This window comes from Momordica charantia (genome assembly GCF_013281855.1).
Source record: "Momordica charantia cultivar OHB3-1 chromosome 9 unlocalized genomic scaffold, Mcharantia_2.0 BLBB01000009.1, whole genome shotgun sequence".
Taxonomy (NCBI): domain Eukaryota; kingdom Viridiplantae; phylum Streptophyta; class Magnoliopsida; order Cucurbitales; family Cucurbitaceae; genus Momordica; species Momordica charantia.
In genome coordinates this window covers 832,425-848,763 of record NW_028275167.1, presented here as the reverse complement: position 1 = coordinate 848,763, position 16,339 = coordinate 832,425, and the positions used below count along the sequence as shown (strand labels likewise).

The 16,339-nt window shown below is 29.7% G+C and overlaps 1 protein-coding gene and 1 pseudogene across 1 annotated transcript; both read left to right on the top strand.

The window, feature by feature from the left end:
- The first annotated feature begins 5,274 nt into the window (after window positions 1-5,274).
- On the top strand, window positions 5,275-6,915 carry LOC111013377 (pectinesterase pseudogene; annotated as a pseudogene).
- Window positions 6,916-15,283: 8,368 nt separating this feature from the next.
- On the top strand, window positions 15,284-15,817 carry LOC111013386 (pectinesterase inhibitor-like). The gene has a single exon (XM_022287822.2). It carries the CDS (start codon window positions 15,284-15,286, stop codon window positions 15,815-15,817), a length of 534 nt encoding a protein of 177 aa, XP_022143514.1.
- Window positions 15,818-16,339: the final 522 nt, after the last annotated feature.

Here is a 16,339-nt window from a genome sequence, read left to right as displayed (position 1 = left end):
TAACCGCTCAATACAAATTCAAATACATTTCATTATTTCAACATTATGAAATTCAAGAGGCAACCTTTTTACATGAGATTTGTAGTCCCCATCGAGAACTCCATAAATGAACGTAAGGTAAGATAACGAGACAACCAAGTTGGAGGTTCCGATGTATACTCATATTCATATTCACAACTCGCAAACAAGTCGAATGCTTCAGTCATTGTCATACTCAACTCTATATCATGTTTCTTTAACAATGCTTCTAAGGATGATGTCAGAACATCTATTCCCCTTCCGTACACATCTATGCCCTTTCCGTACACATCTATGTTCCATTTATAGCTCTCTTAAATATATATACTTTTTAAATTTTTATAAAATATATATTCTAATTATCAATATTCATGGAATTCCATAAATAACATCAATCGACAGACAGCGACATCGTTTCTGACGCGAATCCAAGTCTACCACGACGTCTATTTCTCTCTCATGGTTGCACACGGTAATATCCCTTACTATTGCCAACTTTTATAAAATATATATTCTAATTATCAATATTCATGGAAATCCATAAATAGCATCAATTTCTACACACGGTGACATCGTCTTTCTGTCTACCCACGATGTCTATTTCTCTCTCGAAGTTGCACACCGAAATATCTCTCGCGATTGCGCACCAAAATATCCTCCATTTCTCCCCCTTAGAATTTCACAGCATAATGGTAATGAGTAGCCCCTAGAGAAAAAACCTGCAACCTTCTTCTCTTTCGTAGAGGCTTGAATAAGATGGGTTGGTTCATTTGGACCAACCAAACCAATAAGGAATTAAGGGAATTGGCTGGAAACATGATATTTGGGCCTCAATTATTTCGAAATTGGCCAAACAAGGAGACATGCAACAAGCTTAATAATAAGGGCTAAAATGTGGGTATTTTTTTCTAATAAGCCAAGTAATAAATCAAATAACAAATAAATTATTAGTAGTGTAATTAACTCTAACGATTTTCACCTTAACTTTATACTAATTATGAAAAATGAGTATGGAACCGGTTGCTCCAAATGTTCTAGAATTCTACCCCGGTTCAAGCTACAACATTCTCACACCCTTGATATAGTAGATATGTTTTTAACCGAAACTAAACAATTGTGAACACTCTCCATCAATAAGTGTTCAAATATCATGAATCAATGTATTTTATTTAGACGACGATTATTCAAATGAAAATATCCTATATTGAATGAAGGCTTTTTGTGATGAACACTGTTGAATGTGACTGCCACAATGTGGTTGTCCCTTCAATAACCGTTCAATACAAATTGAAATACATTTCATTATTTCAACATTATCAAACACAAGAGGCAACCTTATTACATTCTATGAGATTTGCAGCCCCCATTGAAAGCACCATAAGTGAACGTAAGGTAAGATAACGTGACAACCAAGCCGGAGGTTCTGGTGTATACTCGTATTCATTTTCACAAAGCACAAACATGTCATACGCTAAGGTCATTGACGAACTCCAACCTATATCGCGTTTCTTTAACACTGCTTCTAAGGATGATGTCAGAACATTTATGCCACTCCCGTAAAAATCTACACAACCGTTTAAGATTTGTTGTGTTATATTGTCTAAGTTTGGTCTCTTGAACTGCTCCACAAGGTACAAATTATTGTCGGTGGCATTGGCAATAGAATGGTTTATAAAGATGGCTAAGAGTCCGGATAGGTCTAATTTCAAGTCTTGGCGAGGATCTGAATCTACCACGGCAATGCATAATTTGCACAATTCTTCATGTTTCTTACAAGTATCTTTAACAAAATCATTCGAGACTGCAATTGAGTCAGTTTGAGCGATGAAACACAAACTACTAAAGCTAGTAATGAACTTTGCGAATAAAAGGAAACCTAATTAACATTTTAAAACACAATTTGGATTATCTCAAGTCATACGTTACACCTACCGTTCCCCATACATTGGTTAGCTTGATATATTACCATAAAAGGTGGACTTTGTTTTTTTTAACAAAAAATTTGGATTTGAGTCTACAAATTCAAAGAAATAAGTAGGTGTCTTACCTGCTAACTATATTATATTCACTCTAAGGCAAACCTTATACCAAATTGTCATAAGTTTATAATTATATATGTATGTTGTGTGTGTGGGTTTTTTTTTTAATATTACTGTAAATGAAACTTATTTTAAAAATATAGTTGTTTAATTAAAAATATTGTAGATTTTGAAACTTATTTTAAAAATATTGTAGTTTTAAAAAACTGAAGGTTGGTAGACGAACATTTAGACGTGTGGCGCCACGTAAACTTTTTTTTAAAATTTGAACGTCCATGTGGGATAGAGACGACCATCCGGTCGGTTCATTTGTGGAAAAAAAAAGTATAGTGTTTTATATTATATATTATTTAGTAGCTTTAATTTAAAAGATTTCTTAGTAGTATAGTGGGTTTATTGTTGCTTGATATCTCTTCCATTCTAAGTTTGAATCTTGGGTCACGCATCTTTCTTTTTTATAACCATTAATCATCTTTTTCTGATACATTTATTATTATCACTATCATTTTATAACCATTAATCATCTTTTTTTTAATATATATTATTATTTATTTAATAATAATAATACATTTATTATTATCACTATCATTGTATTTTCTTTTATTTTATATATTCTTATTTATATTTTATATTACTATTTATTTTTCTCTTTTTTACTTAATATTACCCTTTCCATTCAAACTTCTTTTTTTATACATTATTATTTCTATTCTATATATTATTATTCTTTTAATAATAATAATAAAGTTATTACTATTATTGTATTTTCTTATATTTTATATATTATTGTTTATATTTTATATACTATTATTTATATTAAGTAAAAAAGAGAAAAGAGATGATTATTAATGGTTATAAAAAGAAAAATGTGTGACCCAAGATTTAAACTTGCGATGGAAGAGATATTAAGCAACAGTACACCTACTACACCACTAAAGAATCTTTTGAATTAAAACTATTGAATAATATATAATATAAAACATTATACTTTTTTTTCCAGAAATGAACCGACGACATGGGTCGTCTCTAACGTTCAAATTAAAAAAAAAAATAACGTCTCTAAATGGTTGTCTCTTGGCGAGACGACCAACCTTCAGTTTTTTAAAACTACAATATTTTTAAAATCCAAAATCTACAATATTTTTAATTAAATAACTATATTTTTAAAATAAGTTTCATTTACAACAATATTAAAAAAAAAACCGTGTGTCTGTGTGGCCAAGACATTATACATTTGTCAGATGTTCGCATTCTAATAATCTCACATTATTTTTATATATTGTTTGTTTTTTTTTATATTGAAAATGTGTATATAGATCTGTTTCCTACCTTTTGATTTTACTAATTTCCCTGTTGTTTGTATAGTTTTAAAAAATATCAATAAAAAAGAAGGGAGCACGCGTGAACCAAACTCTAGATGTTGGTCTTGGAACAAGAACGCATGTGGAGTGATAAACCAACATCAATCCCTTATTCTCAGTTTGAATTTTTAATTAATATGAGATTCTTGTTGTTTCTATTTCACAGACTTGAATTATTAGAAACTAGATTTCAACATACGTGTGGCAGGAGATAAGTGGATATAGAATATATGGGGTGAGGGTTTAAACTCATGATCTCTTGATCAGAGGTAGGTGTCGTAACTACTTGAACTAGGTTCAGATTGACCTCTAATATGCGAACTTAATCATAATCACTGACTATTTTTTTTCTTTTTTAAATAAGATTTTTAGGTGAGTTGTTTGATTGGAAAACACTAATTTAATTGCTTAATTGCATTTGAATGAAAGATTTTTTTTAATTTTATGTAAATTTAAAAATCGATTTTTATTTTTCAAAATCTCATTTTTTCTTCGAATACTCAACCCTTTTTTTCTTTTCACATATTTATCTCTAACAAGTTTTCTTCTCGGTCTAAAAAAAATTTCTTCATAAATATCTCTCTAAAAATTTATTTTTTCTCTCTAAAATTTTAAATATTTATTATTATTTTTCTCCCACCAAATTTTTTTATCTTTATATATATATATTTTATCTTTTTATCATAACATATCACACTATCTCTTTCTAAAAATTTATTATTTTCCCAAATTTTTCTCATTCTAAAATTTCGTTTTTATAATTTTCTTCCAAAATATGTTAAAAAATAGAAAGAATCCTTAGTTCCATTCCACACTATTGTCATCTCTACTTTATATAGAATTTTCTCTTAATACATATTTTCAATTTTCTAACTTTTAAAAAATAAAAAACATAAAATGGTTATGAAACAGGACATGTTTGATTTTTTGTTTTTTAAAAACAAAAAATAGTTATCAAGCATATATAATTTTTGTTTTTGAAAAACGGAGAACAAAAAAATAAAAAAGTCCTAATTTTCTTTTTCTTTTTTCTTTTAAAAGGAATGTACCATTTGAAAACACCACTCCAAATGGGATAAGTAGACTACATACAAGATAACTAAAAAAAACAACAAATAAACAACCTCCTTACGCAAAAGAAATAACTAAGATTTAGTGATTTGTATATATATATATATATATACACACTTTTTCACCCCCTGAAAGTTGTAGGATTGGAATTGCTCCGCCAACTCAAAATTTGATAAATATATTAAATACAAAATAATCATAAGACTAAGATAGGTTTTTCTCTTTTTAGTTTATTAAAAGAGTGCGTACTTTTTTTAACACAACAAATAGGGGTGAAAATTCGAATTCATCCCCTCTTGATCACAGACGTATGCCAATTAACAAAGTTCATGTTGGCAAAAGAAAATGTGTATTGTTGGAACTACACAAACTACCAACTCGAAGTAGGATAAAGTGATCTCTTCATTATTTATGAATGATTTTGCTACTGATTCTCCGCTGCCAAAAATGTCGTAGGTACGATTTAAAAAGACAAGATTAGAGACAATGATAGGGAAATGAATGGAAAAATACTCAATAAAAACAATTTCTAATTAAAATTCTTTTGAACTCTAATCATTTTTTTATAGCAAATTGCATTGGATAGCTAGCTATATCTTTAACCATATTTGAAAAAATGTCACTTATTTTGTATTTTGTAAATATTACAAAATATTAGAATTTTTATTTGCTGAATTTTTATTATTATGATTTTACTCTTATGTCTGATTTATGATACACATCTGATATACGTATAATTTATTTTTTTTCCTACTAAATAGAGTACACTGCTATCGTCGATAACAATGGAGTAATTGTGACAAATTTTTTCCTTATTTACAATGTTTACGACTTTAATACTAACTCTCCTTTGAAAGATTAGTGAAAATTGAAGTGTTTTTTTTAAGAGGTGGAAATTCAATGCGTCCTATTTAGATTCCTCCGTAGTGAATTTTCAAAAATACAGCTTACCTGTTTGCATGTACTACTAGAATTTAGAGTTTCATGATGTTGATGATTGGTAAAAAAAGTTGGAAAAGATATATATCATAAATGTAAAAGGTGTATTGTTTGCTAGAAGGAAGGAAATTTTTTTTTGTAGTTTTTCGTGACGTTTTTTCAACGTCATAAAAGATAGAAAATAACGTTTGCTAGGTTAAAAAAAAAAAAGGAGATTTTTCTTCTTTCTTAGTTTTTTGTTTTAAAAGGAGTGTGCGGTTGTAAAGCACCCAACTCCAAATGGAACCACATACAAAATAATCAATAAAACCAATTCTGTACACCAACCAGTTATATATTAAGATTGGATATTTAATTTTCTGTTTAATTTCTTTTTATTTTTGTTTCTAGAAGGGGTGTAACGTTGGAAATTGCCCAACGGCCAACTCAATATTTGATAGACATTTACAAATAATTATAAGACCAATTGGAATAATAATGACTCAATTGGAAATGGAAGTAATTTCCAATGTGAATATATATATATTTGAAAAATTAAATACTTTTTAATAGTTGAGTCGTGCAAGCTATTTCTCCCCCCTCCCCCTATAAATTTGGCTTTCAATTGAGTCAAACAACCACAGATCTCCCTTGCTCCATAGCTTCTTAACTTGTTTCACCAACTTTTAAAACGGCATCCGCTCAGTATATTGCATGCTTTTTTGCTGTGTCATTGATCATCGACCTTTTTATACCTGTTTGTAGCATTGTTTTCAATGCTACTGTCTCTTTAGATGGCAGTGGAGACTTCAAAAGCATTGGTGCTGCTATTTCAGCTGCACCCGACAACAGTAATTCTAGATTCTACATTCGTATAAAATCTGGTACATACAATGAGCATATTGAAGTTGAAAGTCAAAAGACTTTCATAACGTTAATAGGTGATAATGCAGCTACTACTGTCATTGTTGATAATCGAAGCAATGGCACTGGTTTTGGAACCAGCCAATCAGCCACTTTCGGTAAGTTGGAGCTAGAGCTATATAAACTTTTTCTTTCCTCTTTCTTCTTCTATCATTCCTTTCAAATATATTAACTGTCGTTGAAACTGTTAACATTTCTTTGCAGCTGTGAGGGGTAACAACTTTATGGCAAAGTCCATAACATTTGAAAATTCTGCTGGACCTAATAATGGTCAAGCAGTTGCTCTTTTAAATGACCAAGCCAACTACATCACATTTTATCGGTGCGTATTTCTTGGATACCAGGACACAATTTTCATAAATGGAAACCATTTATTTTTCAAAGATTGTGAAATCTGTGGGACTGTGGATTTCATTTTCGGAGATGGACTTGCAGTGTTTCAAGATTGCAAGATATACGCACGATCATCAAATAATACTATTACTGTTACCGCACAATCAAAAGATTCAAAGGACCAAAAGAGTGGCTTCTCATTTCAAAACTGCAGTGTAATGGCCTCTCCTGAACTTGGGTCAAGAAAATAAAGGTTAGTTTATCTTGGTCGGCCCTGGAGAGATTACTCGACAGTAATTTTCATGCAGTCATTTTTAGATTCTTTGGTCAATCCAAAGGGATGGTCGCCATGGTCGTCGGATAGGCCTCTAGACTTATTATTTTATGCAGAGTTTAACAACAGGGGTCTAAGAGCTAATATCTCTGGAAGAATCAAATGGCCGGGTTACCATATAATAAAGAATCCACAGGAAGCCCTTGAATATACTGTGAAAACTTTTATTAATGGAACTATATGGCTACCACAGACGGGTGTACCAGTCAGACAAGAGTTATATGGCTACCACAGACGGGTGTACCAGTCAGACCAGAGTTATAATATCAATTGTGCGGTTATATGTATTTCTAATTTTATTTTGCCATCTATGTTTATGAGATACAATATATAGAAACTATATTTAGTCCATCCAAAAGTTAGTATAAAATACAATTAGACTGTTATCTTATTGTATTTGTCCTATAATTGGTGGACGCTTGGAGGGTTTGTTCTATTTTGTTGGGTGTGAAGAAATATCAAAATTAAACAAAAACTTTTTTTTTTTCTCTAAACTTTCTTCCATTCTGTGTAGTTTTAATAATCACTTTAATTTTGTGTATCAAAGTAAAGAAATATTCATTGATAAAATTGGAAAGAAAATCACCATTTCACCAAATAAACAACAAATGTTTTCCTTAAACACATATACTAAAGTTTATTAAGATTAAACGTCCAATTAGAGCTATCTAATCAATCTAATCAGACCTAAACTCATTTTGAGGCAATTATTGGGACCGGTAAGGTAATACCTGTGGTTGAAAGATTCAACTAAGTTCAATCATTATTTAGAATTATTTTTCAAATTAAATGTGGTTGACTAAAGTATCTATTTTAAAATCAGACTAAAACGTCACAAAACTCAGTATATTTTCTACTAAACAATTACTTTGAGATAACTTATGCAATTTTGTCCAAAAACTCATAATAATAATAAAAAAAAAAGACAGAGTATCTAGGTAACAAAAGTTTAAAGTATTACCATGCTTTTAAAGTTTTTTTTTTTCTTTTTTTAGTACTTTTAAAGTTTCTTTTGATGTATCACGATTAACTTTTAATTATTTTAAGGGACGAATTAAGTTAGGTTCAATTATCCACGTGTACAATTAAATTCTATTTCAATGGCTTAAAAATCATTTAAAAAAAAGGAAGAAATTCAATGGCTCAAATAACTCATGTTTGATCAATATAACGGCTTGAATAGCCTTGATTAAGTGTTTTTATTAATTGTTAAATTTTGGTTTCCTCCCTATTTAGTTCTTCAATTGTATTCCTATAAAAAAAAAACCTTCCCTTATATTTTATTTTGAACAAAACTAATATCAAAATATGTATGCATAAAGTCATAAATTTTTATAATTATATAATAAGATTTTTTAGTATTTATATTAAACAAACTAATATGATACATAACAAACAACCTTTATTTTATGAGATCAACATTGTGTAAGGGTGAGAATTTAAATCTCCGATTTTCTGGTCGAAAATATATATCTTAATTAACTAGTAATTGAGTTATGTTTTAGTTGATTACAAACCACCATTTTACCGTAGCTAGAAATCCAATCCTTGCAACATAGTATAAAAGAATAGGCCGTTAATTAATTGTATTTTACGTGACAACTTTTTGTTCGATAAATTCTATTTTTTAGATTATAAAAAAATTATATTTCTTTATATGGTCTCACAGAGGTTCCAAAATTAAATTACGTTGGGAACAATTTACGTGTTGCTTTCCTTCATGCTTTCACACTCTTAGTTCTATGCAAAATTCATGTTTTTTCAAAATTTTGAAAGAAGAAATAAGAACTATAGAGGAGAATATTAGATAATAAATAAATAAATGCTGTGAACTTTGACGATTGATTCTTCCGAAACATTTTAGTCACTAATTTTTTTTCCTTCTTTCATACACGTGGGTAGGAGTTCGAACTCTTGATAAGAAATAAATACTTTAACCACTTGAACTATTTTCGGTTGGACACATTTTAGTGACAATTTAACAAAAAATCAACAGCATGATTTATTTTTAATGTCAATTAACATCGACATATTCATGATATACAAGTTGCTAATAGTATAAGCATAAGATATACATAAGATGATTGCGAAAAATTATGAAAAAAAGGCATTAATATGATTTGAACGTCAATCCGAACATAGCTCAATAAATAAGGTACTTATTATCATTTCAAAGTTTGATGGTTCAAAGCTTGTCTCTAAAATTATTCGACTAAAAAAAGTGATTTCAACCATTAGAGAATTGTGAAACAAATTCAAGAAAAATTTGTTAGAAAAATTATGAAATAATGTTAGAACCAAAAGAAAAAATAATAATGTCACTATATTGTTTAAACGGGAAAGCAAAACAAACAAGAACACTCCCCATGAATCAATCTATTTTATTTATATGAAAATTTATTCAAATGAAAATATTCTGTATTAAACTAAGGCTCTTTTTGTGATGAAATAAGACTACCACAGTGTGGTTGTCCTTTAAATAACTGCTCAATACAAATTTAAATACATTTTATTATTTCGACATTATGGAACACAAGCGACGACTCTTTTACACTCTATGAGATTTGCAGTCCCCATTGAGAGCTCCATAAGTGAACGTAAGGTAAGATAACGAGACAACCAAGTTGGAGGTTCCGGTATATACTCATATTCATATTCACAACTCGCAAACAAGTCGAACGCGTCAGTCATTGTCATACTCAACTCTATATCATGTTTCTTTAACACTGTTTCTAAGGATGATGTTAGAACATCTATGCCCCTTCCGTACACATCTATGCATCTGTCGAAGATTTGTTGTGTTCTATTGTCTAAACCTGGTCTCTTGAACTGCTCCACAAGATACAAATTATCGTTGGTGGCATTGGCAATAGAATGGTTTATAAATATGGTTAAGAGCTCGAATAGGTCTAATTTCAAGTCTTGATGAGAATCTGAATCTACCACGGCAATGCATAATTTGTACAATTCTTCATGTTTCTTACACTGTCTTTAACAAAATCATTTGAGATTGCAATTGGGTCAGTTTGAGCGATGAAACACAAACTACTAAAAAAAAGTAAAAGAAGGATACCAGAGAGTTTTTCCACCATCATGTTCTGATGGATTTCTTTTCTTTTTTCAATTTCTCGTTTATAGCCCTTATTTGAGGTATAATGATATTTATATACTGGAATAACAATTCATGCTTTCTTAAAGAAAATATTGTTTGGAAAGCTAGTAATGAACTTTGCAAATAAAAGGAAACCTAATTAACATTTTAAAACAGAATTTGGATTATCTTAAGTCGGAAACGTTACACCCACCACCGTCATTTTAGAAATACATAGGTTAGATAGGTGACATTATACATCTGTCATAATTGTCAGATGTTCCATTCTAATAATCCAACATTATTTTTATTTAATGTTTGTTTTTTTTATATTGAAAATGTGTTTATATGATTTTACGAATTTTGTTGTTGTTTGTATATTTGAAAAAAAAAATATCAATAAAAAAAATAAAAAAGAATGGAGCACCCGTGAACCAAACTCTAGATGTTGGTCTTAGGGCAAGAACGCATGTAGAGTTTGTTGCACGTGCTCCTTAGTCCCAACGTAGACCCATCCTTATTCTCAGTTTGAATTTTTTTAATTAATATAAGATTCTTGTTGTATCTATTTCACAAACTTAATTATCAAAAATTATATTTAACATTAAAAAAAATGTAAACTCTTTTGCTTAGTGGTTTTTAAAATTTTCTATTAATTATTTAATGGCTAATAATGTCCTTCTTCGTGGTTGTAAAAAAAAAAAAGGAAAAAAAGAAAAAAATTCGCTTCTCCGTCCAGTTTGAATATTCAACTGTAACATGCGGACTTAATCATAATCACTTACTATTTTTTTTTTCTTTTTGAAATAAGATTTTTAGGTGAGTTGCTTCATTTGAAAATCGTAATTTAATTGTTTAATTGCATTTAAATGAAAGTATTTTTTTAATTCTATGTAAATTTAAATAAATAAATAAAAATTAAAAACCGAATTATGTTTTTCAAAATCTCATTTTGTTTTCTAATACTCAACTTTTTTTTCCTTTACATATTTATCTCTAATAATTTTTCTTCTCACACTATTTTTTTTTTCATAAATATCTCTCTAAAAATTTTATTTTCTTCTATATAAAATTTTAAAATTTTAAATATTTATTATTATTTTTTCGCTCCAAAATTTTTATCTTTATATTTATATATTTTTTTTCTTTTTGTCCTAACATATCACAAGGTCTCTTTCTAAAAATTTAATATTTTCTCTAACTTTTTTTTTAATTTTGTATTTTATAATTTTTCTTTCTCTTTCAAAATATGTTAAAAAAAAAAGGGAGAGCATCCTTACTTGGTGATCTTTAGTCTATATAGAATTCTGTCTCTAAAATATATTTTCAATTTTCTAACTTTTAAAAACCACAAAACTAAAGATATAACTAAACCCCTAACCTTTTTTTTAAAGAAGTGTACTGTTCGAAAATACTACGCAAACGAATTACTAAGATTGGATATATTTATTTAATTTTGTTTCTAGATAGTGTATTGTTGGAATTGCTACAACCGCGAACTCAAAATTGGATAAATATATTAAATACAAAATAATCATAACATTGAGATGTGAATTTCTTTTCAATTTCTTAATAGATGGTGTACTTTTTTTAATACAACAAATAGAGGTAAAGATTCGAATTCATAACCTCTTGATTGAGACATGACTGCATGGAAACTATTGTCGAATAACTACTTGCAAGACAAGTCTTGAATTCATTCTTAAATTTATTTTTCATCCTACAGTTTAAACAATTATATAATGCCTTCAAGACAAATAAACTTTCAAATTCATAGCCATTACAATTACATTTTAGTCACAATTTAACAAAAAAACAATGGCATGATTTATTTTTAATGTCAATTAGCATCAACATATATATAATTAATAGTTCATGATCTAAAAGTTGCTAATAGTATAAGCATAAGATTATACGTCAGATTGCAAAGAAGTTGTGAAAAAAAAAAAATAGTAATATGATTTCAATGTCAATCCGAGCATCACTCAATAAATAAGGTACTCTACTTATTACCATTTCAAAATTCGATGGTTCAGTCTTCATCTCTACAATTATTCGACTAAAAAAAAGTGATTTCAACTGTCAGAGAAGTAAAAACAAAGTCGAGAAATTTTGTTAGAACAATTAAAAGAAAAGAAAAAGAATAATGTCACTATATAGTTTAAAACGGAATAAGGAAAGTAAAACAATCTTGAACACTCTCCATCAATAAGTTTTCAAACATCATGAATCAATGTATTTTATTTAGATGAGGATTATTCCAAGGGAAAATCTTATATATTGAACGGAGGCCTTTTGTGATGAAACACTATTGAATAATGTGACTACCACAATGTGGTTGTCCTTTAAATAACCGCTCAATACAAATTGAAATACATTTCATTATTTCGACATTATGGAATACAAGCGGCGACCCTTTTACACTCTATGAGATTTGCAGTCCCCATTGAGAGCACCAGAAGTGGACGTAAGCAAAGATAACGAGACAACCAAGTCGGAGGTTCCGGTGTATACTCATACTCAAATTCACAACTCGAAAACAAGTCGAACGCTTTAGTCATTGCCGTACTCAACTCTATATCAAGTTTCTTTAACACTGGTTCTAAGGACGATGTCAGAACATCTATGCCCCTCCCGTACAAATCTATGCATCTGGTCAAGATTTGTTGTGTTCTATTGTCTAATCCTGGTCTCTTGAACTGCTCCACAAGATACAAATTATCGTCGGTGGCATTGGCAATAGAATGATTTATAAAGATGGCTAAGAGCCCGAATAGGTCTAATTTCAAGTCTTGTGAGGATCTGAATCTATCACATCAATGCATATTTTGCACAATTCTTCATGTTTCTTACCAGTGTTTTTAACAAAATCATTTGAGATTGCAATTTGATCCGTTTGAGCAATGAAACACAAACTACTAAAAAAAAGTAAAAGAAGGATACCAGAGAGTTTTTCCAGCATCATGTTCTTCTGATTGGTTTCTTTTCTTTTTTCAATTTCTCGTCTATAGCCCTATTATTTGAGGTATAATGATATTTATACACTTAACTATTCATGCTTTCTTTAAAGCTTTGTTTGGAAAGTTAGTAATCATCTTTGCAAATAAAAGAAACCTAATTAACATTTTTAAACAGAATTTGGATTATCTTAAGTCAATACGTTACTCTCTTTTTTTTCCTTTTTTTTTTGAAAATATTACATAGGCTAGGCTAGTTATGTTTGGATTTGAATCTACGACCTCAAAGAAATAAGTAGTTATCTTAAGTGATAAACTATGTCATGTTGACTATAAAAGGCAAATCTTATACCTAATTTCCATAAGTTATATATATATATATATATATTAATGAGCTTCGACATAATTATATATAATATATATATTAATGAGTGTATTTCAATTGGTCAAGATATTATACATATGTCGGGACATATTAGATGTTCGCATTCACATCCCCATGTTACTTTTTTTTTTTTTGCACATATATGGTTTGTTTTCATATAAATAATAACAAAAAACATTTCCCATTCATCACTCTCTTAAATATATATACTTTTTAAATTTTTGTAATATATATTCTAATTATCAATATTCGTTCGTTTCATCTCAAAACTAATGAATAAGGATAGAAATAGCTCAAGAATATTAATATAGATATAAGAAAGATGGAACTATAGATTGCCATAAAACTTATCTTGTTGAAGGACTAGACTATGCAGAAACATATAGCTTCGTGGTCAAACCTCCTATAATTGAGTTAATTCTTTCGCTAGCTACTAGCTCAAACTTGCCCCTACACCAATCAGTTGTCAAAAAATAGAAGTCAATCCAATCTCCAAGAAAATTATGTTGAGTCAAGGTAAATGCGCACGAGATCTACTCTCCAAAACCAACATGCTAAGAGCATGTCTCAATATAAACCATGCTATGGCCACTTTAACACAAGAATTATCCATTGACTATCAACCTACCAATAAAAAACAATATAAGAGTATTGTAGGATCCTTACAATACCTAACATTCATTCGACCGGACATTGTTCTTTTTTTGTTTATAATAGACTAGACATTGTTCATGTCGTGAATAAAGTGTGTAAACAACTTTAGAATTCAACAGTTAAAGACTTCAGAGCGCTATGAAACGGATCCATTGCTTCTCAAAAATTTTTTTTTTTACGTTCAACAATTTAGAGATATGGGATCGAACTTTCGACCTCAAAGGAAGGAGTACATGTCAATTACTTTGAATTATGCTCATTTTGACTAATGATTTGTTGATTATATTCCTATCACCATGCATGTAACCTTCTCTTAGAAAATTGAAAATGACACTAAGAATATTTTTATAAATGGTAACACATTAATTTATTTCCGTGCTTGGAAGAAATCTCCATTCTCTATTTAATTAAGTGTGCAATGACAACCATTATTTTCCTTCATCAAAAAGAAAAAAAAATACAACCATTATTTCTTTTCCACATATGAAATCCACCATTTTGGTAATGAAATTATCATCTCTTAATTAGCTAGCAAAATCATCTCTTCATTTCACACTCCGGTTAATAATAGTTTAAAACAATTTTTTTAAAAAATTGAAATAAAATTTAAAAAGTAATATTAGAAAAAAAAACCTCAAATATCAACACTATATATTTATAGTTAAAATCGTAAATTCAGAAAAAAAAAATTATTCATTTTACTCCTAGAAGTCACTTCTACTTTAAAACTAATTAAAAAAAAACAAAGTTAATATTGACTAACTTAAAATCATAAACAAACAATAGTCTTTTAGTGACGTTCCTGGTGACGAAAGTAATTTTATCACTGTAGGGTGACTTAAAATATTTGGTCGCTGAAAGTCATAATTTTTGTAGGGAATTAACTACACCCTAAAAATCAATTATATTTCTTAACTCTTTTATTTAGTTTATTTATTTTAATAAATTACATATTTTTATTTAGATAGGGGTGAATCTGACATTGGATTCATCTAAAATGGGTTGATGAATATTGTCATAGATACAATGTAATACGAAATAGTTAAGATGGTTTTGTCATTTGTGAATAGGAACACATTAACAGCATTAATTAATTTCCAAATTTTCTCTATATTTAAACAAAACGACCCATCAAAATGAAATTACGAAAGGAGAAAAAAAGAAAATAATCAGAATTATTTTCCGAGAGATGAAAAAAATGGCCAATTCCATCTCCATTCTACCTTTGGTCCTGTCACTTGTTCTGTTGAATACCGTGGTTCCGATGGGTGCACTTTCCCAAAACGACGCCGTTGCCATGATCTGCCCGAAAACCCGTAACCCAGGCTTCTGCACGTACGTGCTGAAATCCACGGGCAGCGCCACGGACCTGGTCGGTCTGGGCCGGTTCACGCTGAACCTGGCCCACGCGAGGGCCGGCGAGAGCCGCGCCCTGGCCCGGTCACTGGCGGCGAAGACGGCGGATCCCAAGCTCAGGGAGCGCTATGCCTCGTGCTCCGACAGCTACAACGACGCCGTTTCCAACATTGAGGACGCAACGAGGTACTTGGCCTCCGGTGACTATAACGGCGTCAATGTTGAGGCCTCGGCGGCGATGACAAATGCCGACGACTGTGAGGGAAACTTCACGGCGCCGCGGCCGGAGTCGGAGCTGACGAAGAACTCCAAGACTCTGGAAGATATATGTAGCATCATTTTGGTTATCTCCAATCTTCTCCTTGGCCGCGTTTGATTTATAAGTCTCGAAAATTTACAAACGTGGTTATGTAATAAATTAATAAACTCTTGTTTATTTCCCATCTACATTTCTTTTTTTCTTTTTCCCTTTGATTTCAATGGAGATTGGATTGGAATTTGTGAACTTTGATAGATGATGCTGATGAAGTAGATATTTTCATTCATTTTATGTTCTAATTTAGAACAGGTGGGGTTTGGTAATGTTTCTAATTTATATTTCTAACTTTATTTTTCTTGAAGTATAAGTATTAGCGTTTTTTTAAATTTTTCTTAAATTTTTTAATGAATTTTAGAAATATATATATATATTTATCTATTTGTCATGTTTTTCTTTTACGGGGAGAAAATGAAAGTGAAAAAAAAAATATTGCGAAAAAATAATAAAAATTTTAAATGTCTAATGAATAGTGGAGAAATATAAAATACGAGAAATAGATAAAAAAAAGTCAAACTTTAATTAAAGTGATACAAAATTAACAACAAAAACTAAATAGTACAGGTCTTGGTAATACAAATT